The sequence below is a fragment of the Nycticebus coucang genome, chromosome 12 (genome assembly GCF_027406575.1).
Source record: "Nycticebus coucang isolate mNycCou1 chromosome 12, mNycCou1.pri, whole genome shotgun sequence".
Classification (NCBI taxonomy): Eukaryota; Metazoa; Chordata; class Mammalia; order Primates; family Lorisidae; genus Nycticebus; species Nycticebus coucang.
In genome coordinates, this window is record NC_069791.1 from 11,887,580 (window position 1) to 11,912,158 (window position 24,579).

The 24,579-nt window shown below is 40.4% G+C and overlaps 1 protein-coding gene across 2 annotated transcripts; it reads left to right on the forward strand.

The window, feature by feature from the left end:
- The first annotated feature begins 1,432 nt into the window (after positions 1–1,432).
- On the forward strand, positions 1,433–20,283 carry GTSF1 (gametocyte specific factor 1). 2 transcript variants are annotated; one of them, XM_053557385.1, is made up of 8 exons: positions 1,433–1,491; positions 3,535–3,579; positions 8,541–8,641; positions 9,912–10,038; positions 11,425–11,508; positions 11,980–12,043; positions 15,835–15,929; positions 17,127–17,159. In XM_053557385.1, the coding sequence occupies exons 2-8, from the start codon at positions 3,564–3,566 to the stop codon at positions 17,141–17,143; spliced, it is 504 nt and encodes a 167-aa protein (XP_053413360.1). In that variant the 5' UTR covers positions 1,433–1,491; positions 3,535–3,563; the 3' UTR covers positions 17,144–17,159. The 2 variants fall into 2 exon arrangements, with proteins under 2 accessions (XP_053413360.1, XP_053413361.1); XM_053557386.1 differs by lacking the exon at positions 17,127–17,159 and adding an exon at positions 20,116–20,283 and having other exon boundaries at positions 1,439–1,491.
- The last annotated feature ends 4,296 nt before the right edge of the window (positions 20,284–24,579 follow it).

The window sequence follows — 24,579 nt, forward strand, 5'->3', positions numbered from 1 at the left end:
GGGCGGCACCTGTGGCTCAGTGAGTAGGGCGCCGGCCCCATATGCCGAGGGTGGTGGGTTCAAACCCAGCCCCGGCCAAACTGCAACAGAAAAATAGCCGGGTGTTGTGGCGGGCGCCTGTAGTCCCAGCTGCTCGGGAGGCTGAGGCAAGAGAATCGCGTAAGCCCAAGAGTTAGAGGTTGCTGTGAGCCGTGTGACGCCACGGCACTCTACCGAAGGGCGGTACAGTGAGACTCTGTCTCTACAAAAAAAAAAAAAAAAGAAAAGAAAATTATTGCCAAGTCTACCTTCCTTTTTTTCTAACTTTCAAAGACGCCAAGTCCCTTTTCTCTATAATGCCTTCTCAGGTCATTTCAGCCTCCCGTTTTCTTCCTCATAGGAATTTACAGTCTCTACCACTTTTTTGTCATCCGTTGTACTGCCATTTACCTTTTCAACCATTTCGAGACTTGTCTTTCTGAACACTTCGGGAACAAGAATTTCTGCTTACCTTTTTTCTAAGACAGAGTCTCACTTCGTCACCCTCGGTAGTGCCGTGGCGTCACAGCTCACAGCAACCTCTAACTCCTGGGCTTAAGCGATTCTCTTGCCTCAGCCTCCCCAGCAGCTGGGACTACAGGCGCCCACCACAATGTCCGGTTATTTTTCTGTTGCAGCTGTCATTGTTTTTTAGCTGGCCCAGCCAGAGTTCGTAGCCACCAGCCTCCGTGTACGTGGCTGGCGCCGTAACCACTGTGCTACAGACGCTGAGCCTGCTTATACTCTTTTTGATATCCTAATTTTCAGAAGAAAGATTCATGGGATTAGGTCTTCTACTAACAAGTTGTAACTTGCCGAACCTCTCGTCCTTTTCAGCTGTCCACTGAGCTCTCTCCCCAACCTTAAGACACCCTTTACTTTAATCTGACGGATGTCCATCATCCCACCAAGCATTCTCAGATACTATAAATGCATTTTGAATTTGGGGATTTCACAACATGTGCCATCCAAAACACCCAGACAAAAAATTCTCGTCCTTCGCGGTGGTTTTTTTTGGCTGTTCTGCCCATCTCCTTTAAAATTCCTCTTCTCGCGCCTCAAAATCTAAATTACCTCCACAAACAAGACTTCTTTCCAGAGAGCTCCCACTGTACGCAGTCCCTTGCACTTAAGGGCCCATTTCTAAGCTGCTTTCTATCTACTAAGATGGCTGCCAAGAAGACCCAGAGGGAAGTGGAGGGTTCCACCCCGCAAGGCCATTCTAGTCCTGGGGGCCAGAGAACCGACGGCTAAGAGAGGACACGCCTGAGGCGAGCACACCCAAGGGAACGGCCCCAGAAGGAAAGGCCCCCGGGCACCCCCCACGCACTCTGGGCCAGTGCACGTCACAGGAAGTGGGGGCCGCCCCACCCCCGCGCCCCACCCCCTCCCGCCGCCGGCGCAGGAAGTGAGCGTTGCTGAGGCTCGGATGTGGGGCGAAGGCGACTGTGGGGAAGAGTGTGTCTGACCGAGGTAGGAAAGACGTCGCCGCCCTGGCTTGGTGCCTCCAAACTGGCCACCTTCGGTGTTGTGAGATAACTTAGCGCCCTGATAGCTTCTTTTTTCCCTTTCCTGCCCGTTACTTTGGACTCTGTGGCCCCACAACGCTGCTGTTTGGCCGGCGGTTCCGCTGCGTCGTCGTCCACTCGAGGGCCTCCCTGGCGCCTTTTCTACATTCTTTTTAAATTAACTACCTTCCCCACCTTCTCCTATTTAGTCGGGTCGCTTAAATCTACTCTGGTTTGTTTGTTTGTTTAAGGGAGGAAAATGATTCTTTTGCTGAAGCCCCGACTTAATGTTAAAGAATTTAACCAATAGCCTCTGACAACGTCCAGTCCCCTTAACTGGATGGCTTGGGTGTAGTTTGCCCATGTCACTGCGGTCTAGTCCTAGTGGAAAGGTAAACCTGTTAACAGCTCATGCAGAAACTACTTAAATGGACATAGCTGAGTGATTTAGTCTACTGTAATTCGTGTTCTTGCTCACAACAAATAGGTTGGCTTCCTGCAACTGCTAAATCTGGCGTTTGTTACCCTTTTATGTGCCTTAAAATCAAGAAACATAGTACCTGGTTCTTCTAAATCTCTTTTATTTTTTATGAAAAAGTATGAAGTAACTGTATAAGTAAAACGTATCAAAAAGGACGGTCAAGATTTCTTAATCCAAACATGAAAAATATTTTTTAAGACAGTTTCACTACTAATTTTAATAAACAAATGGGCTCTGCAGCAAAAAACTGGAGTTCCACCTGGTCATTTGTATTTCCTAACATAAGTTCCAAGGCTGCTTATGTCATAGAATGGGGGGTTAAGGGGTGTGGAATTGTATGAGGAGCCAAAGGACAGCATGCTCTAGAGACAGCAGCTGTAAGTCCAGTCAGTTTTCAGAAGTTTCCATGGGGGTAGTTTTATATAAATTTAGTTTTTTTCTCATAATAATTTTATTTAGTCACAGTGCTCATTGAAGAAGCTCTCCGGTAGAGGAGGATCCAAATTCATCAAACTGTTTCTTTTAATCTTTTACATTTCTTACAGATTGTTCCCTTCTGACTCTGTTATCCATAATACCCTGTTTCCTCGAAAATAAGACAGTGTCTTATTTTAAGGTGTGCTCCCAAAGATGCGCTAGGTCTTATTTTCAGGGAATGTCTTGTCTTTCCTGTAAGTAGGTCTTATTTTCGGAGGATGTCTTATTTTCGGGAAAACAGGGTAGAGACAGTTATTAAGTCCTAACATTCAGAAATTTTCCCTCAGTGCACAGAAAAAACAAGTTTTGCCATTTTAGCCTAGAAATTGGAGGGAGAAGAGAAGCGAAGGATCACTGGAAAAAGGGAGAATATCAGTGTGGCACTTCTGATCATGTTTAAAAGTCATAAAAATGATAAATTAGAATGTTTCCGAGCGTACTGAAAGGGTTAAGTGTATACTATCTGACAAAAGCTTCTAGTATTCCCAGACCCCAGAGAGGAGCAAATTTGGTAACCTGTCCATTGTTTTTAAAAATTTGAGAGAGGAGCTTTATAATAATACCTATACCTGTAATACTGTATAGGTATTATTACTGTATTATTAATACTGTATACCTGTGTTGATCCTTAAGTTTAAATAACAGCATTCTGTGGCAAGTATTGACTTGCCCCCTCTAATGTTAAATAGCATCAAACGCTAGTAGATGGTGAACAGTGACGGACACTCAAGTAATAGCACTTAAGATAGATTAACATGGTGGATTGACATCTTATCACCTTCATACAGTCTAAATTTGAACTGTAGTATCATATTTAATTTTCCTTAAGTATTGGCGGACCCTAGAATTCTAAGACATTAGGCAACAGTATTAAAATAGAGAATAATGCTTTAAAGAGGGAAAAATATTGAGGGGTTGGGGAGAGGAGAATAAGAGTTTGTTATGGTGAACGTGGATAGCTTCAATTACAGAAGTGACTCCACTTCTTAGGGCTATCTTTTGGTACACTTTATTTCTGATTCCCTGAACCATACTTTTTTTTTTTTCCAGCACTTGGATTCAGCTCCTTTATTTCCAACATGGAAGAAACTTACAGTATGTACTTCTTATTGCTTTCAGAAAATAAGTTAAATCATTTACATAGAGTTTTATATCTGACAAGACTTCTAGTGTGCTAGGAAAAAAATTCAGGTTTCTCCCTGAACTCCTGAGAAGTCTCTATGATGCCAACATAGAGAAGTGCCCAAGTTTGAAATAAGATGCTTGAAATTTAAACAATGTAAGTGATATGATAAGTCAAAGAGCTTTGAAAAGGCTGCAGTTTGGACACCTCTGTTAAACTACATGTTCGTTAAATGAAACATTTTGACTCTTCAGGACTTGTGCTTCTCCTTGTACATATGACAGCAATAGTTACCTCTGTTTTATTTTGAGAGATAATATGGTATACAGAATAATGTTGATGTAGAATAAATTTTTAGGATAAGAGATCTTGGAAAAGATTCTTGTTTCTCAGGTGACCCAGAAAATCAAAGAGAAGCCAGCACCTAGGTTTCATATAGGTGTGGCACCAAAATGGACCTGAAAAATCATTTAAATTGAGCAGTGTGATGGCTCACACCTGTAATCCTAGCACTCTGGGAGGCCAAGGTGGGTGGATTGCCTGAGCTCACAAGTTGGAGACCAACCTGAGCCAGATCGAGACCCCTTCTCTAAAAACAGCCAAGCTTATGGAGGACGCCTAAAGTCCCAGCTACTTGGGAGTCTGAGGCAAGAGAATCGCTTAAGCCCAAGAGTTTGAGGTTGCTGTGATGCTACGGCACTCTACTGAGGGTGACAAAGTGAGACTCTGTCTCAAAAAATAAAGGTGGCACCTGTGGCTCAGAGGAATAGGGTGTCAGCACCACATACCGGAGGTGGTGGGTTCAAACCTAGCCCTGGCCAAAAACTGCCAAAAAAAAAAATTATTTCAACAGAGAACATAGAGCCTAGATTAATTGATTTGCCCAAGGTTACATAGTTAGAGGCAGAGTCGGAACCTGAATCCTCTATTTTGTTTATACCAACTACTCACTACCACTGTGATTTCTACTCTTTGGTCTTTGAGTACCTGTGGGTGAAACTTGTCAACAAAGGCCTACTTTGTTTTCTATTTTGCTGTCTTCAAAATCTTGTTTTAATCAGTAAGTTACAACTAAAGGCTATTTCAGCCTTGTTCTACCCTCTAGGAAGAATCCAGTGGAGATCTTCATCTATAAAATACAGAAACTACATAGAAATAGTCTTTATTAAATAGCTATAACACAGTGATACCTTAGCATGCAGAATCATTTGATGAGCTTGTTAAAGCACAGATTGCTGGCTCCCACTTTTTCTGTTTCAAAAAGTTTAGGTCTGGGATCTGAGAAGTTGCATTTCTAACAAGTTCCCAGGTGATATTGATGCTATTGAGGACCACACTTTGAGAATCACTGATCTTCCTTAGAAGATGAACATTTCCAGCTTGGCGCCTGCAGCTCAGCGGATAGGGCGCCAGCCACATAAACTGGAACTGGCTGGTTTAAATCCAGCCCGGGCCTGCCAAACAACAATGACAACTACAACCAAAAAACAGCTGGGTGTTGTGGCGGGTGCCTGTAGTCCAGCTGCTTGGAAGGCTGAGGCAGTAAAATCGCTTAAGCCCAAGAGTTTGAGGTTGCTGTGAACTGTGATGCCATGGCTCTACCCAGGGCAACATAGTGAGACTCTGTCTCAAAAGAAAAGAAAAAAAAAGATGAACATTTCCTTCCTTAGGGCTCCCTTAAATGGGGGTTATATGTATGTGTGTGGGTTTTTTTTTCCCCTGGAAGCTTACTACTCTCTAAAATTATAAAGGAACATCTCTCTTTTTTGTCTCTCAGTCCTCTTACTTGTGTTAGCCACAGTTTTTTGCGTAAAAAAAAATTGCCTAGAAATGCACAATTTCAAGCCTCATTCCAGAGCCACTAAATTACACTCTGCATTTTAACAGTCCTTAAGTGATTCAATACCTAGAGGGTGTGTTAAAAGTTGAGAGGTGCTGCCTTAAAATATGCTTGACCTCTTTTCCAAATTGACCTGGAACCCCTTATCTGATAAATGCCTGGAGATCTCTTTATCTTTTCTCTTTGGAGTGTATGTCTTAGCTGATGATAAACTTTTGTTGGGCCTCATTCCCCATTTCCATGAAATTTCCTCTGTTTTTCACCATGGATTTTAGCCCTACCCACATTCACTATAGCTGAATCTATACTTTTGGAGGAAGCTTGCAAACAAGACCTACTTTTTATTCCAAAGTAAATTATATTCCCAGAAAGCCAGACAAAATGTTTTAGAGCATTTTGATAGTATTTATTACAGCTTTAAATACACATACATTTCAAGGCAGCCCTCTTAGATGTCTGTCCAAGAGAAATACTAGTGCACAAAGAGCTAAATACTATATTGTTAGTCACAACATTACATATAATAAAAACTGGAAACAACAAATATCTATCAGTAAGGGAACTGATTTAAGAATTTAGTACATCCATATACAGCAATGAAATATTCCTAATATGTACTGGCATGGAAGGAGTGCCAAGATGGATTAAGTAAAAAGAAAAAAGCAAGGGGCGGCGCCATATGCTGAGGGTGGCGGGTTCAAACCCAGCCCCGGCCAAACTGCAACAAAAAAATAGCCGGGCGTTGTGGCGGGCGCCTGTAGTCCCAGCTGCTTGGGAGGCTGAGGCAAGAGAATCGCGTAAGCCCAAGAGTTAGAGGTTGCTGTGAGCCGTGTGATGCCATGGCACTCTACCCGAGGGCGGTACAGTGAGACTCTGTCTCTACAAAAAAAAAAAAAGAAAAGAAAAAAGCAAATTGCAAGATAGAAGAAAATCCTATCACATGCTATAAAAATGGAGGAAACTTGAAGACATTATGCTAAATAAGCCAGTCACAAAAAAATACTCTGTGATTTCACATATGTGGTGTATCTAGAACAATCAAACTCATAAAAAAAGAATAGATTTGTGATTGCCAAGGAGTAGAGGGAATGGGAAATGGGGAGTTGATTTTTTTTTTTTTTTGCTTCATAAGAGAGTTGATGTTTAAAGAGTTTCAGTTTTGTGCTCGGCACCCATAGGACAGTGGTTACAGCACCAGCCACATACACTGAGGTTGGCGGTTTCAAACCCAGCCAGGCCAGCTAACCAACAATGACAACTGCAAACAAAAATAGCTGGGCATTGTGACTGGTGCCTGTAGTCCCCACTGTTTAGGAGGCTGAGACAGGAGAATCACTTGAGCCCAAGAGTTTGAGTTTGCTGTGAGCTGTGACACTACAGCACTCTACCAAGGGCAACATAGACTATATCTCAAAAAAATAGTTTAAGTTTTGCAAGATGAAAAACTTCTGAAGATTGGTTGCACAGCAATGTGAATATACTTAACACTACTAAACTGTACACTTAGTTGACATGATAAATTTTACGTCTTTTATCACAAGAAATTTTTCATTAAAAATACAATTCTTTTAAATCTAGAAAACCAGGTTAGACTTGACCTACAACTTTAAGTACACATACATTAGTTTATCTAAGTTGTCAAAGACCAAGAAGTGAAGCATTATGATAGGAAGTTCTCATCAAATCTGACGGATTCTACTGTATGGGCAGTATGATGTATGTGAATCAGAAGGTACCATCCAATTTGTCAGCAGCTGACATTGCCTAACATTTGATGGTAATGGAATGGATTAAATGAAGGGAAACTAATAAGTTCGTCTGTAAACTCACCCTGGGTGTCCTAAAGCTTCAAAAATGTGAAAAGATCGCTGGTTTAAAAAGAGCCTGTTGACGTAATAAGCCTGCCTGTCCTTTAAGGCTTTTCTATTTATTCTGTCCTTCAAGCCACCTTTCTGGCTCATTTGCATCACTATCATGGTTAGCAATTTATTCTATGTTTACCATCCACTGAAACTGTCTGTTTCAATTCCCCAATGCCTTCTGATTTTCCTAGCAGTCTCCTGGTTTATAAGCTTCTTACCAAATATGAATTGTTTATCTTATTTCACTTTCATTTTTTTAGTTACTGCTTGTCCTCTTAATATACTCACAATGTGCTTAATCATTTAATTTCTCTACCTTAACCAAGCTTGTTAAAATTTGGGACTCAACCTGGGCAACTATATAGACTAAGGGTGGTTTTAAATAGAATTTTATGGGAATTCAAGACCTGTCTGAACAAGAATGTGACCCTGTCTCTACTGATAAAATAGAAAAAGTAGCTGGGGGTTGTGACAAGCACCTGTAGCCCCAGCTATTCAGGAGTCTGAGGCAAGAGGATCACTTCAGCCCAAGAGTTTGAGGTTGCTGTGAGCTAGGCTGATGCCACAGCACTCTAGCACAGGCAATAGAGTGAGACTCTCTCTCATAAAAAAAGAAATCATCTATCCACTAATATTTCCCAAGCTTTGTAGAACATATAACTGATACACAGAGCTTATCACTTTTTTCATGTCATGGAATAGTAGTAATAGATAAGCATGCTAGTGAGAAGAATTAACTACTCTCAACTCATGTGGTAGGTGAGGGGAATGTGATTTGCAGGTGCACTGGGCCCCCAGATCAATATATGGGCATACCGGCAATACATTCCAACTTCAGCATCCTGGTTGGACTAGGCTGGAGGATAGGAATGACTCTGAATTAGCATTTTTAGAAAAGGAAATGAGGGTATCATTTTATTTAACTTTTTGTTTTCTAGTAAGGGTAACCAACAATGAAAAAAATATACATATTCAGTCAAATATGAACTGAGACCTCACTCCATGATTGCTAGTTCTGCTGTACTTACTAAGATTCAGTGATAACATAATTTTATCTTCTCAGTTATATTTTTATTTTAAATGTTTAGTCACCCTTTTTTAATCTAAGTTTCTTTTTTAGACTATCTTGTTCTATTTTTACAGATTCTCTTTTAAAAATCCAAGATAGTTGGAATGCTGTAGTTTTATAAGGATCCATTATATTTTCACTTACTGTATTTTTCTCTTTCAGTCGACTCCCTAGACCCTGAAAAGCTATTACAATGCCCCTATGATAAAAACCACCAGATCAGGGCCTGCAGATTTCCTTATCATCTTATCAAGTGCAGAAAGGTAGGGTATTATTTTCATAATTTTGCCTTCAAATGTCTTCCTGGGTTCTTTTTTTGAAAGCTAGATTTTCTGAACATGAAATAATTTTATTATGAATGTTTTAATTGAATGTAGAATTGTTTGGGAATCTACCAAATGTTAAATACCAACATTCATAGAAAGGAGTTTGTTTCTTAGAGTGCATAAATTTTCTTATTTCGTTTTCTTCCTCCTATCTACTGATGAAGCACCTTTTATAAACAGCATCTCTAAGCCAGATGCAGTGCTCATACTTGTAATGCTAGCACTTTGGGAGGCTGAGGTGGGATTGCTTGAGGCCAGGAGTTTGAGACTAGCTTGAGCAACATACAAGACTCTGTCTCTACATAAAATGCAAAAAATTAGCCAGGTGTAGTGGTATGTATTCTGTAGTCCCAGCTACTGGGAAGTCTGAGACAGATTGCTTGAGCACAAGAGTTTGAGGTTGCTGTGAGCTATGACACCACAGCACTATACCAGGGCAACAGTGAGACTCTGTCTCAAAAAAAAAAAGAAAATGATAAAATAAAAAATAAATTTCTAAATTGCTGGTATATTTGCCATGGGATTTGTATAATATTAAACACTTTATTTTAAAATAAGGAGCTTGGTCAGCAAAGTAGACTTTATCACTTGGGTTTATCCTTAGTGAAATAGCTAAAATAAAGGTCAAATTATTTAGAGCCTCACTTCAGGCATCAGTACTTTAAAGAAGCATCACTATGTTAATCTGAAAAATCATTGGCTTGCCTCTTCTGCAACTGTCTTACAACAGCTGTTTTCCAGCACTGTTGTATTGCAATAGTTGAGGAGAGAGTACCACTGCAGTGCAGACTAAGAGTGTTTCAGTGTTACTATTCATCCTGAATATCAGCTTTCAAAGACTTTCAGAGAGCTCTATCATTACAGGCTGTGCCACCTGAATCTTGTGACCCTGAGAAATAAACAGGGTGGAAAAGATAAGATTCAAATGCTCAATCCTAAATTCACTGTTTAGCTAGCTCTACATAAGCCACTGAAACCCCAATATCGACAATCAAACATTTTCATTTTGATGATTTTAAAATATAGTCTGTATGAGAAATAAATAATTTCCTCTCAATTTTCTTTTATACTTTGAGTTTACCTATTACAGTTAAGCCAAAAGTTTATTGAGGAATTTTAGGGGAGCCATTTATAGGATAAGGCAGAGCCATTCTTGAGCATTAAGAGCTCCAAATAACTGACATAGCCCTTAATTTTGTTTCTACAGAATCATCCTGATGTTGCAAACAAATTGGCTACTTGTCCCTTCAATGCTCGCCACCAGGTTCCTCGAGCCGAAATCAGTCATCATATCTCAAGCTGTGATGACAAAAGTTGTATCGAGCAAGATGTTGGTAAGAATGACTAGCTAAAGGGCGGTGCCTGTGGCTTAAGGAGTAGGGCGCTGGTCCCATACGCCGGAGGTGGCAGGTTCAAACCCAGCCCCAGCCAAAAGCCAAAAACCAAAAAAAAAAAGAATGACTAGCTAAAATGTTTCAGTACTAGAGGTTAGCCCCTTCATATTTGTATTATGCTACATTGTCAGCTAGATTTTTGGCTCTGATCTTTTCAGAATAATACTTTTCAACCTTTGAGTTTTTTTTTTTTTTTTTTGTAGAGACAGAGTCTCACTTTATGGCCCTCGGTAGAGTGCCGTGGCATCACACAGCTCACAGCAACCTCCAACTCCCAGGCTTAAGTGATTCTCTTGCCTCAGCCTCCCGAGTAGCTGGGACTACAGGCACCCGCCACAACACCCGGCTATTTTTTGGTTGCAGTTCAGCCAGGGCCGGGTTTGAACCCGCCACCCTCGGTATATGGGGCTGGCGCCTTACCGACTGAGCCACAGGCGCCGCCCGAGATTTTTTTTTTTTTTAAACAGCTTCAATTTGTTGCCCTTGGTAGAGTGCATGGCATCATAGTTCACAACAATCTCAAACTCTTGGGCTCAAGTGATTTTCTTGGTTTAGCCTCTCAAGTAGCTGGGACTATAGGTGCCTGCCACAGCACTCAGCTATTTTCAGAAACAACCATTTCGCTGTTACTCGGGCTGGTCTTAAAATACTGAGCTCAGGTTATCCACCTCAGCCTCACAGAGTGCTAGGATTATAGGCCACCTTTGAGATTTTTAATTTATAGCAGCAGTTGATTATCAGATTATGTGTCAGACTGCTTTTCTTCTGAACAACCTGATTGATTTTACTGATAATTCACTTAAAAATAAAAATCCTCCTATTGCCATAAATGTTGTAAATATCTTTGTTTCTCCTTCTCTGTCTTTTGTCAGCAAAGAGATAAAAGATTCCTCTGTGTATAGGGCCTGGTACAGTGGCTTGTGCCTGTAATCCTAGCACTCTGGGAGGCTGAGTTGGGTAGATACCTGAGCTCACAGGTTCAAGACCAGCCTGAATAAGAGCAAGACCCCCGTCTCTAAAAATAGCCAGGCATTATGGTGGGCACCTGTAGTCCCAGCTATTCAGGAGGCTGAGGCAAGAGAATCACTTGAGGCCAGAGTTTGAGGTTGCTGTGAGCTGTGATGTCATATTACTCTACTGAGGGTGACCAAGTGAAATTCTATCTCAAAAAAAAAAAAAAAAAAATCCCTCTGTGTAGCTTTTATATTAACCGTTTTTCAGAAACAAAGACCCATTTGACTACCCTACAAGCTTTTAAGCTACTAACTCCTTTAGACATTGTAACTTGGCAATGTCCCCTTATGTCAAATCTCTATTGTCTTGTAGTCAACCAAACCAGGAACCTTGGACAAGAGACCCTGGCTGAGAGCACATGGAAGTGTCCTCCTTGCGATGAAGACTGGGATAAAGGTGAAGAGCCTTTATACTTTCTCTTCAGTGTCTAAATCTCAAGTCATTTGCTTAAGACAGAAGGAAGATTTTCCTTTTTTATGAACATGCCATGTTGTTTAGAATGCCTTATTATTTTTATTGGGCCCAAAACGAACACATTTGTACTGCTGTGCAGACACGTGGAACAGCCAATCCCTCTTGATTGGAAAAAGGGATTTTTGTGATTCTTTACATCTGTCTTTTTTTCCATAAATTGTGTTGTACCATCTGTGTTTGATAGTTACTAGGCACGTTTATTATTATTTATGTTGCTTGTGTTTATATCCTTCAATTAAATTCCGGCTACTGTGTCACTTAGGCCGGTACTTGATCAATTTTTACTTCCTTTTCTAAACTTAGGTGTTTTATTGCCCATCTTACAAATTCAGCTGACATGAACTTGTGTCTTATCATGTAGTATCATAAACTATGTTTTGCTTCATTTGGCAGATTTGTGGGAACAGACGAGCACCCCATTTGTCTGGGGTACAGCCAACTACTGTGGCAACAACAGGTAAATGAAAAGGTCTCATTCCCAGCACTGCTTCCTGATATCAAAGTATTCTGTTAACAAAAAAAGCCACCAAAGCATGAATTATTTTCTTTATGATGTGCCTTGGTAGTATCTTAGTCTGGATATTGTTTTGGTGAGTTTTTCTTTATTTATTCCTTGAGTCAGAAAAAGTTCGCATGCTTTATGCTCATCACTGAACATACAAAATTACTGCCTTTTAGTCTACCAAAAGAAAAAGTGGCACCAGAACATTTTTGTATTGGGTTTTTTGCTAAGTTTACATTATTTTAATGCTTTGAAAAAATTCTCTAGCTATACCACTTAGATCATTTTTACTCTAGGTAACTAATGTTTGAGGAAAATTTAGACTTAAAAGTTCTTTATTTTAGGCTCAGCGCCTATAGTTCAGCAGCTAGGGCACCAGCCCCAGGGGCTGGTGGGTTCAAACCCAGCCCAGGAATGCCAAACAACAATGACAACTACCAAAAAAAAAAAAAAAACATAGCCAGGCATTGTGAGTGCCTGTAGTCCCGGCTACTTGGGAGGCTGAGGCAAGAGAATTGCTTAAGCCCAAATGTTTGAGGTTGCTGTGAGCTATGATGCCACAGCACTCTAACCAAGGGCAACGTAGAAAAAAAAGGGCAACTGTCTCAAAAAAAAAAGTTCTTTATTTCAGCCAGGCACAGTGGCTCGTGCCTATAATAGCCTAGGAGTTTAAGACCTGCCTGAGCAATATAGCAAGACCTTACCTCTTTAAAAATAAAATTCTTTATTTGTGATTAGGAAATCAGAGTACCTATTCGGATAGAAGATGAATTTCTTCCTGCTGATTTTGTATCTAATTTAAACTATAGGGTTTCTAACAAGAAAAAAAATGTTTTTATAAAGAAAAAAAAATTTATTTTTGGAGGGGGACAGAATCTCAATTCTGTCTCCCAGGCTAGAGAGCTTGGTGTCAGCCTTACTCCAGCAACCTCAAATCCCTAGACTCAAGTAATCCTCCTACCTCAGTCTCCCCAGTAGCTAGGACTATAGGCTTGCACCGCAACACCCAGGTAGTATTTTCTACTTTTGGTAGAGACAGGGTCTCTCTCTTGCTCAGACTGCTCTCGAAACTCCTGGCCTCACGGGATCCTTCCACTTCAGCCTTCCAAGGTGCTAGGATTACAGGTATGAGCCACTACACACAGCCTAAAGAAAAATTTTTTTAACAGTTATAAGATTTCTGTGGCTGGGAGCAGTGGCTCATGCCTGTAGTCCTAGCACTCTGGGAGACCAAGGCAGGTGGATTGCTTGGGCTCAGGAGTTGGAGAGCAGCCTAACAAGAGCAAGGCCCTGTCTATAAAAATAGCCAGGTGTTGTGGTGGGTGCCTATAGTCCCAGCTACTTGGAGACTGAGGCAAGAGGATCGCTTGAGCCCAAAAGTTAGAGGTTGCTATGAGCTATGATGCCATGAGACTCTACTGAGAATGACAAAGTGAGACCAAAAAAAAAAAATTATAAGATTTCTCATTAACACCAAGACAAACCTTGTAAGATCGAGTTTCAAACCCAAATGAGAATATTTCTGGATTATAAAATGAAGGAATAGGGCGGCACCTGTGGCTCGGTGGGTAGGGCGCCGGCCCCATATACTGAGGTTGGCTGGTTCAAACCTGGGCCTGGCTAAACTGCAACAAAAAATAGCTAGGTGTTGTGGCGGGCACCTGTAGTCCCGGCTATTCGGGAGGCTGAGACAAGAGAATCGCCTAAGCCCAGGAGTTGGAGGTTGCTGTGAGCTGTCTTGCCACGGCCCTCTACCGAGGGCAACAAAGTAAAACTCTGTCTCAAAAAAAAAAAACAGTTAAAGTCCAAGTTGTAGCTATGTCCTTCACCCACGACGCGTGCCACATACCTGTGCATTGTTCATCGTGGGTGACAGCACACCAAACCCCTTTCCCGTGCCTCCTTTCTTGAATCTAACTGAGATATAATCTCTTGTGAGCCTGTAGTTCTTAATCTGCTAGTTTCAATTTAGTACTGAGTAATTGTGATTGTCATCTTTCAATTACTGATATATTACTTATGAAGATGTTCTTCAGGTCCATCCAGATTGTTACACAGATGCAAAATCTCCATCTTTTTTATGACTGATAGTATTCCAAGGCACGCATATACAAAAATTTATTAACCGATTCATGTATTAAAGGGCATTTGGACTGTTTCCACAACTTTGCAATTGTGAAATGAGGTGCTACAAACATTCGATTGCAAATGTCCTTGTGGCAAAATTTTATTTTTTCTTTTGGTTAGACACCTAGTAATGTAATTGCATGGTCAAATGTAGGTCTACTTTTAGTTCTTTTGGAAATTTCCATACTACTTTCCATAGAGGGTATACTAGTATGCAGGTGGGGACTGTTTTTCAACTTTTCTGTCATCACCCAGATTTTGCCAAATTGAGTGAAATTATGTGAGATGTGTTGTTTTCCATTCTGTCAATTTACAATTTGTGAAGCTGAATTTTTGGCAATGATTGTAATGAAAATAAATTACCTGAATAAATTGGATAGTCAAACTCCACATCATTTTACACTGTCAAATATGCACATGTGAACTGACAAGTTTGTATCCAAAAAGGATTTTCTATAATGCTATATAATACTATAAATTTTTTTTTTTTTTTTTTTTTTTTGTAGAGACAGAGTCTCACTGTGCCGCCCTCAGGTAGAGTGCCGTGGCGTCACACGGCTCACAGCAACCTCTAACTCTTGGGCTTACGCGATTCTCTTGCCTCAGCCTCCCGAGAAGCTGGGACTACAGGCGCCCGCCACAACTCCCGGCTATTTTTTTGTTGTTGTTGCAGTTTGGCCGGGGCTGGATTTGAACCCGCCACCCTCGGCATATGGGGCCGGTGCCCTACTCACTGAGCCTGAGGTGCTACCCAATACTATAAATTTTTATGTAGAAAAAAAAAAGAAAGAAAGAAAATGAAGGAATAAGATCCTATACTTTTTTTTTTTTTTTTTTTCCACAAATGGAGTACTCATCATTTTGGTTTTTTTGTTTGTTTTTGAGACAGAGCCTCAAGCTGTCGCCCTGGGTAGAGTGCTGTAGCGTCACAGCAACCTCCAACTCCTGGGCTTAAGTGATTCTCTTGCCTCAGCCTCCCAAGTAGCTGGGACTACAGGTGTCCGCCACAATGCCCAGCTATTTTTTTGTTGTTGTTGTTATAGATGTTGTTTGGCAGGTCGGGACTGGATTCGAACCTGCCAGCTCTGGTGTATGTAGCTGTCATCTTAGCCACTTGAGCTACAGGAGCCGAACCATCATCAGTTTTTTATTTCTCAGCTATGGAGGTCCATTAATAATTTTAAGTGTATACCATTTATGTGCACTAACCTATGTAAATGTAAAGATGAATTCCATTGGTTACAACTTTAATTTTAATTCTGAAATTTGCTGTCTTTGATTTGGTGGTGTTGGCATTTTATTTTATTCTTATGTTTATTGAGTGAGTTGATGAGTCTGTCATACAGCTGAACAGTAGATGGCATTGCTGTTTATCTCAATTTCTGGAAAATGAAAAAAGTTAGACCCATCTTAATATCTGTACAGAACGGGAACTTTCCGAAGAAATGATAATCATTCTAATTGCAGGAATGTTTTTGATGGAAATGTGTTTACATTTCACATGAATGTAGATTGTTGTTTTCCTCCAAATTATAAAAACACATTTTGATTGCCTTGTATGTGCCTGTCTAAAGAATACAGATCTGCTGCCATAGCCAAATTCATCTTTATTTTTGCAGCCCTGCAAGCAACATAGTCATGGAACGTAAGAGTAACCTGGCTTCAGGCATGCGAGTTCCCAAATCTTTGCCGTATGTTCTGCCATGGAAAAACAGTAAGTGAAATAGAGGCAAAATGCTTTTACTCTTTTCATTGTGCTAAATGCAGTTGGTCTTAATTATTCAGACATGTTTAGTCTGAAAACCTTGGACTTGCAGGACATTGAAGGCGAATGCCTTTTTAAGTTTCGTGCCTTAGGCATCTCACATAGTTCTCCCTGCTAGCCCTAGTTCGGAAGAAGAAATTATGAACAGGAAAACACAAGACCAGAGAAGCCAAAGGAATATTTCCAAAACAGGGTGACACTGATAGCAAATGCCACGATTAAATTTGGGGACTAGTATAAAGGCTATTTATTTTGGCTAGGGGAAGCCAGGCACGGTGACTCACCAGCACTTTGTTAGGCCATGGTGGGCAGATCGCTTGAGCTCACAAGTTCCAGATCAGCCTGAGCTGGAGCGAGACCCCCATCTCTAAAAATAGCCAGGCGTTGTGGTGGGTGCCTGTAGTCCCAGTTACTCGGATGGCTGAGGCAAGAGAATCACTTGAGCCCAAAAGTTGAAGGTTGCTGTGAGCTATGACATCAGGGCACTCTACCAGGGATAACAAAGTGAGACTCCTGTCTTAACAACAACAAAAAAAATGTTGGCTAGGGGAAAATCATCCCTGATGTTTTTTAAGGTATAATATCAGTAGAGAATTAGGATCTGAAATTGGATTGCGGAAGCCTACGAGAAAATTAAAGTAATAAGTCATAAGAACCAGCATAAAGAATGGTGTTCAGATGTCTTCCCTAGACATCAGAAGCCATGCTAGTAAACAGGTACTAAATTTATATCATACTACCCTAATAGAGAAATCCCCACATATAGAACTCCCAAAATAATTATCATTTTTATTTAATACAGACTTCCTTACCCTAATTGTGGCCCCCAAATTCAGCTTCCCTTCAGTCTTTGCTTTTGTTTGAGCTAATTTTTAAGTGGCTAGAATATTCCCTTTAAAACATTTCTCTTTAGATACATGCATTTTCCAAAAAATGAGACCACTAAATCATATGCTGAGAGACTTGATAAGTGAAGAACTGTTCTCTTTTCCCATGCTTTTGAATGGAATCTGATCACTAATTTTAAAGTTTACTTTCTATTATAATTCAGTATACCCCAGAAATAAGTCATTTATGTTCAGTAAGAATAGGGAATGGAATGAATTTCAGTTGACATTATTTATTTTGAAATATTTCTACTCATAGATGGAAATGCACAGTAACTGAATATCTCATCAAGTAAGTACTTCAGTTTTATTTCACTATCTCTTCAGATGGTAGCAAGATTTAACTGGACGTAAAACAATTTGGGTCCAATTTTCTTTCAGATTATGGTACCAAATTAAAGCTTTGTGTGTGCATGTGTTTTTTAAGTATATAGCCTCTGTTATGGCTTTACACACTAATGAATAGGCATTTACTGGTTAAATTAGAATTCTTTTAACATGCCAAGTTGTTTTCCCTAACATCAGTACACATTGCTTTTTTCTTTCTTCTATCTCAGTTTCATTCTGGATCTATCATGCCTCTTTTAATGGACTGAGATTAATCAGACAGCTGTGCTTCACTGCTCTGCAATTCATTGCCTGTGCAATACAGTTTAAGGCTCATCAAAAAATTCATACTCTTTTTCATGGGCACTTAAAAGTTTTGGGCCTCTGAGAGTCTTACATTGTTGCTCTTATCTGAATATTTGACTTAGCAGAAACTCACAAAATCTATATGGGGAAACCAAAATCTCTCACTTTTCACAGATGAAGCCTTTACTTTAAGCTACCCTATGTGCCCATAGCAGAGCCAAATGTGATGTTTCAACTGTTGTTTTAGCTCAGATTGCCCAGCCACATTGCGCTTGGCAAAGGGGATATTATAAAGGCTGGGAATGGGATTATATCCCAATTGTCTTGAAGATAGTAGGCCTCCAGTGAATATTTATTGAATGAATGAATAATTTGGTCTGTTGTCTTCCAGTCCATTCACTGTCTCTAGACAGTGAAATAGATAATTCAGTGAGTTAGGGTTCTTTTTGTACCAAAACTGATACTACTTCTTGTAAGCAGAAAAGAGATGCTAAAAGTGAACATCACTTACTTATGGACAATAATATTTAACAGTTGCATCTAGGTTACCGGCCATTTTCTTTGGGAGGTTCAGACATCAAATTGTTTAATACATTTGGAAGCCAGAAAATAGGATTTGGCCCCAGAAGGAAAAGAGACACAACAGCACTGGGTGCATCAGTAAAGCATGCATTCGGCATGATGATATGCTTCTTAGTCCCAGCTATTCAGGAGGCTGAGGCAGGAGGATCACTTGATCTGAGAAGTTAAGGTTATAGTGCTTTGTGATTGTACTTGGAATAGCTACTGCATTCCATCCTGGGCAACATAGACTGTGTCTTCTCTGGGGTGGGGAAGAATTAAAAAGAAAGAAAAGAAAGCCTACATTGAACAGAACTGGGTAAATGGTGAACTTCAAGTTCCCTACTGATTTACTGCATAAGACATTTGGTGATCACACTGTATGGATAGCTATCTAATAAATATGGCTCCTCTAAGATGAAAACCTAGAAGAAACTTTAATCTCTATAACTTAAGACCAGATCAGACGTTTCCTACTGTTGAAACTTAACTCTTTACTGTTAAATGTTTACACACTAAGGAATCAGGGGGAAAAAATTATCCTATATAAGATAAGAATCCTCAAGTAGGGCAGCGCCTGTGGCTCAAGTGAGTAGGGTGCTGGCCCTATATGCCGAGAATTGTGGGTTCAAGCCCACCTCTGGCCAAATTGCAACAAAAAAATAGCCGGACATTGTGGCTGGCGCCTATAGTCCCAACTACTCGGGAGGCTGAGGCAAGAAAATTGCCTAACCCCAAGAGCTGGAGGTTGCTGTGAGCTGTGACACCATAGCACTCTACCAAGGGCAACAAAATAAGACTCTGTCTTATTCTCTTAATTACAGTGAAGCATCTTTTTTTTTTGAATACCTGTTGCAGAATTCTCTAGCTTCTTTGGAAGGATGCAAAAGAAACAGAATTAGTTGGGTGTCATGGCTCACCACACCTGTAGTCCCAGCTACTCAGGAGGCTGAGGCAGGAGGATCACTTACACCCATGAATTTGAGGTTGCAGTGAGCTATGATGACTCCATTGCACTATAGGCCTGGGTGACTAAAAGATCCTTTCTCCTTGGGGCGGCGCCTGTGGCTCAGTCGGTAAGGCGCCGGCCCCATATACCGAGGGTGGTGGGTTCAAACCCGGCCCCGGCAAAACTGCAACCAAAAAAATAGCCGGGCGTTGTGGCAGGCGCCTGTGGTCCCAGCTACTCGGGAGGCTGAGGCAAGAGAATCGCTTAAGCCCAGGAGTTGGAGGTTGCTGTGAGCTGTGTGAGGCCACGGCACTCTACCGAGGGCCATAAAGTGAGACTCTGTCTCTACAAAAAAAAAAAGATCCTTTCTCGAAAAAAAAACTTGACTTTACTAGACAAGTACCTCAAAAGCAAGTAATACATTAATTTTTGTCTACTGATGTGCATTGTAAAAGTTTTAAAAAATACGATAGAATTAATGAGTAAATGGAGTACATGAAAAGAAAAAAGGATCAAGATAGATTTATTGGAATTAATCCAGAACTATCTGAATGATTCAATTGCCTGGGTAGTCAGTTCTGATGTTCTCCTCACTTGTGAAACTGTTGACACAAGAAGTGTACACTGACGTCTGTATAGAATGTTTTTAATTAACAAGTTTCTGTGTGCTCAGTGGTACTAAAAAGCTAAGGGCCAGGAGGTACTTATTGTTCTGCCATTAACAACACCAGACCGTGCGGCCCCTGCAGCGCAGTGGGTAGGGCACCAGCCCCATATACTGAGGGTGGTGAGTTCAAACCCAGCCCCAGCCAAACTGCAATAAAAAATAGCCGAGCGTTGTGGTGGGCACCTCTCATCCCAGCCACTTGGGAGGCTGAGGCAAGAGAATCGCTTAAGCCCAGGAGTTAAAGGTTGCTGTGAGCTGTGACACTACAGCACTCTACTGAAGGTGATAAAGTGAGACTCTATCTCTAAAAAAAAAAAAACCAGACCCCTCCAACAGACCAAAAAAATTGTGTTGTAGTTGTGTGGCCCATTGTCAAATGTAGTTGGTGCTTTTGTTATTGAAAAAATCTAAGAACTTTTCTCCTCCATTTCTTTGCAGATGGCAGATCCTAGAAGATTCTTACTTATTCCTGCTACCAGTGGGTTCTTCATTTTTCTCCTAATCCAATTACATATAGAATGATAAACAATCTGTGACTTTCAAACTGACAAGTACCTTTTTTTCCTGCCCCCCTGAGTCCTCATTTGATGCAAGAACCCTTATACTCAGAAGCTTTCAAATAAACCGTCAATGTAGATAGCTTAATAGTTTGCTTAAGTATCTGCAGCCACAGGATTGGAAATCGCATCCAACTCCACATTAATGAACCACAGTGATTTAACAGTATCTTAAAGGGTCCAGCTAAGACACAAAACTTGGGTTGGAAAAAGTAGTTGTGTATTTATGTTCTCTGACAGACATGGGTTAAATTCTTTTTAGCATTTATAGAAATGGACATTTTCTGATTGATGCATCTGTTTATCTGTCATCTCTAAGATGTTAATCGCTTTATATAACAAAATACCCCTTATTTAGAATCTTTAGGACATTGTGCTCCCTGACTATTTCCAACCTAGGATAGGTTTGTTTTTATTTATCTCCCCACACTCAAACTAGAAATTGTACTAGCTTTCAAACCAAGTGTGGATTATATAGGGATAAAGATTAGAACAGAGGGGAGGAACAAGTGTACATGTGGACAGTAGATGGGCTTTCTGCCTGTGTGTGAAATTTGATTCAGCTTCAAAGCTTAAATGTAGGAAGGCCCTGCTGACTACCCTGGGATATGTGTCTAACAAGTGAGATTTCTGAAATACCTAAGACTCTGGCTATCCTAGCATCTCCTGGGCTGTTATAAGGAGACTTTATAATCTCCCCAGATCAGTTTTTTTTTTTTTTGTTTATATTATTTGGGGGTTTTGTTTGATTGTTTCCGGGTTTGGTTTGGCTTTAAATGTCTAGTAGGGATGGGAGAGACTTGAGATCTAGTGAAGATAGAGACATGGATGAAACATACTAACAAATATTTTCAAACAACTCTCTAGCATTACTTGCAGGTGACAGATAAGATAGGGGAGTAAATCCTGTGGAATGCCTCCTTCTAAGAGTTTTACACAAAAAGGATTCTCCCCCTAATAAAGCAGAGTTGCCTGTTTAATTCCAGGCTTGACAAACAAATTCAAGAATAAGCCCCAGTATAATGTATTTCTACTTCTAGCTGTATAATCTTAATTAAGGTAGATAACTGGACTGTTTCTTATGGAAAAGGTGGTACTGTATTAAGGAGGGAAAAATCTTACTCATGTGGCCCCTAACCCTGGCCATTTATGTGTGTGTATCAGCATCTCACATCAATTTAACTTTTATTTTAAAGTAGTCATTGCTAGAAAATACAGTATTAATTTTGGTGATAGACTCCTACCTAGTTTAGTAAAAAGTATTGGTATGAATCCCATTGCAAAGAATTACCTACTTAAATGCAACTCAACAAAAAAATTAAGTAGAAAGTAGTTACTCTGTATTTTTTAAATATCTAAAGGTTCTAGGTAAATTAACATCTATCATTTGTGAAAATGATAAGTGATGCTTAGCTCTCCTAGTAGCTGTACCTGAGCGAAACAGAGAGTGTATTGGGGTTTAATTTCAAATAATGTACTGTAGTACACTTTATTGATAAGGCAGAACAGTAGCTGCTTATGTTAGTCTCTATTATTTTAGGGGGACCTCTCTTCACTCAATAACTGCTGGAACTTAATCATAGAACATCTGACCTTTTAGAGTGTGAGTAGCACTCACTATAGAAGAATGCCTGCCTATCTTAATTTTGTTCACAAAATAGACAAATTCTGTTTCTTTGTTAAACTAAGGATTAACACCACCAATTTGTCAGATCACCAGCTTTAATAATCTGTTTAGGACATTTACTGGACCTAGGATTGACATGTATCAATTTAGTTTGCTGGAAATTTTTACAGATTCCCAAAAACTAATACAAAGAAATGACTAAAGATCTCTACTACTACTTCTGTCAGAAATCTCGGAGAGGAAGCTTACTTGTCTTTGGGACCTTCTTTTTCAGAGGATACTTATCATTTGGAATGTGAACAGTGTAAGGTACAGTCGAATATGTATTCTGCCTCAGTTTCAGTTAAAGACAAGTGTTACAGTTAAAGGTTAAGTGCACAGGTGTTTCCAGAGCTTATCCCAGATAGCTAAGCTTGAGTCCTGTATTTTCGTCTTATTCAGGGTTTCTATACTATACCTCAAGGGGCTGCTTCACTTTTGGGAAGATTGTCTTTATAGGGGTTCTAGAAGTGCCCAGTTGTGATTGTACATGTTCTCACCAAGAATAAACAAATGCAGGTGATAAGTGATGCTTAAACTCTCCTACCTGAGCTAAACAGAGGAAGTATTTGGATTTAATTTCAAATAACATACTGTAGTACCCTTTATTGGTAAGGCAAAACATTGGCTGCTTGTGTTAGTCTCTTAGACAAAATATAAATAGTAAATACTCTACTGGCTTTCTTGGATTGCTTTAGTTGTATTTTTCACCATATTAAGCTCCCAAATGGGCAGAAACTAAAGATAATATTATATTTATTTTTACTGTTTTTTTAAAGAGGCAGATTATAAAAATCAAGGCAATTTGTATGCTATGTTTTTTTTGTTTTTTTTTTTTTTTTTTGTAGAGACAGAGTCTCACTTTATGGCCCTCGGTAGAGTGCCGTGGCCTCACACAGCTCACAGCAACCTCCAACTCCTGGGCTTAAGCGATTCTCTTGCCTCAGCCTCCCGAGTAGCTGGACCACAGGCGCCCGCCACAACGCCTGGCTATTTTTTGGTTGCAGTTTGGCCGGGGCTGGGTTTGAACCCGCCACCCTCGGTATATGGGGCCGGCGCCCTACTGACTGAGCCACAGGTGCCGCCCTGTATGCTATGTTTTAAATGATCAAAGCTGGGAAAGAGACCTTTAAGGAAATGCACATTTTCATGTACCAGTTCAATGAGTAAATAAGGGAAAACTACCTAAATTCCATGAGAAAAATACTGTAGAAACTGCTCATTCTTTTGATACAGTATCTTCCTTATGCTGTTAAGGTTTGGAACATTTCACATCCTTCTTTACAGTATTGGGCCTCTTCAGAGGCCACTGAAGGTACATGAACCTGTTACCTCAGACCTCTTCTCAGTTGATCTATTCTGTTCTAATTGGTAAGGTCTGATAAATGAAAACCTTGTAAGAACAGGGCATTTGCCTTTTACACAGCAATTCACTGCCTGGTCTAAACTTAAAAACTTGGTAACTGGACATAAATATGACATCTAAGATTCTGTATACCTAGAAAGAACAGCATCTTACGCCATGCTGTGACCGTAGGGAACAGCTGTTTGGTCAGCAGATTTGCATTTGTGTTTACCTTATTTGAAGACTCTTTTGTATGAAACTAAAACTAGTGTAAGAGACTTTGAGGAAGACAAGCTTAGTTATTTTTTAGATATATATATGTATGGAGGTAATAAGTATAAGTTGTATGAAAACTACCGCTTACAAAGCCAACCATGCCTCTAAATTTTTATTAAAATACTTGTTACTGGGCGGCGCCTATGGCTCAAGGAGTAGGGCGTCAGTCCCACATGCCAGAGGTGGCAGGTTCAAACCTAGCCCTGGCCAAAAACCAAAAAAAAAAAAAAAATACTTGTTACTGAAAAAAAATATGCTTTACAAATTTGTCTGTTTCAGTTCTGTTTCCTCAGACTTGGGTTTGAGGTTTTCACTAAACAGAATCAGGGGCTTACATTTAGCTCTAGAGTAGATCTTTATAGCAGAGATGCAAATTAAAAGTGATGAAACCAGGTGCCATGGCTCGTGGCTTATAATCCTAGCACTTGGGAGGCCAAAGAGGGTGGAATGCCTGAGCTCACAGGTTAGAGACCAGCCTGAGCCAGAGCAAGACCCCATCTCTAAAAAATAGCCGAGGGCGGTGCCTCTGGCTCAAGGAGTAGAGCACCAGCCCCATGTGCTGGAGGTGGTGGGTTCAAACCTGGGCCCGGCCAAAAAAAAAATAGCCAAGCTGGGTGTTGTGTCAGGCGCCTGTAGTACCAGCTACTTGGGACTGAGGCAATCACTTTAGCCCAGGAATCTGAGGTTGCTGTGAGCTATGAGGCCATGGCACTCTACTGAGGGCAACGAAATGAGACTCTGTCTCAAAAAAAAAAAAGTGATGAAAAGTCTTGTTTTTGCAATTAGAAGAAGCTCCATTGAGTTATCCTTCTGTTGAATTGTAGATTTCAACAGAAGAATCAGTGTTCTAGCTTTCTTTTAAAACCCTTGAAAAATAAGCATTGGTTTCAGTAGATAAGTAACTTTGATATTCACCTGGCTAGAGCTGGAAGTGAGCTTAGAAAGCACCCAATCCAAAGCTTCATCTTACATATAAAAAAGCAGGCCCCATCTCTAATCATAGCACTCTGGAATGGATGGAGTGCTGGAGCTCAGGAGTTTGAGACCACCCTGAGCAA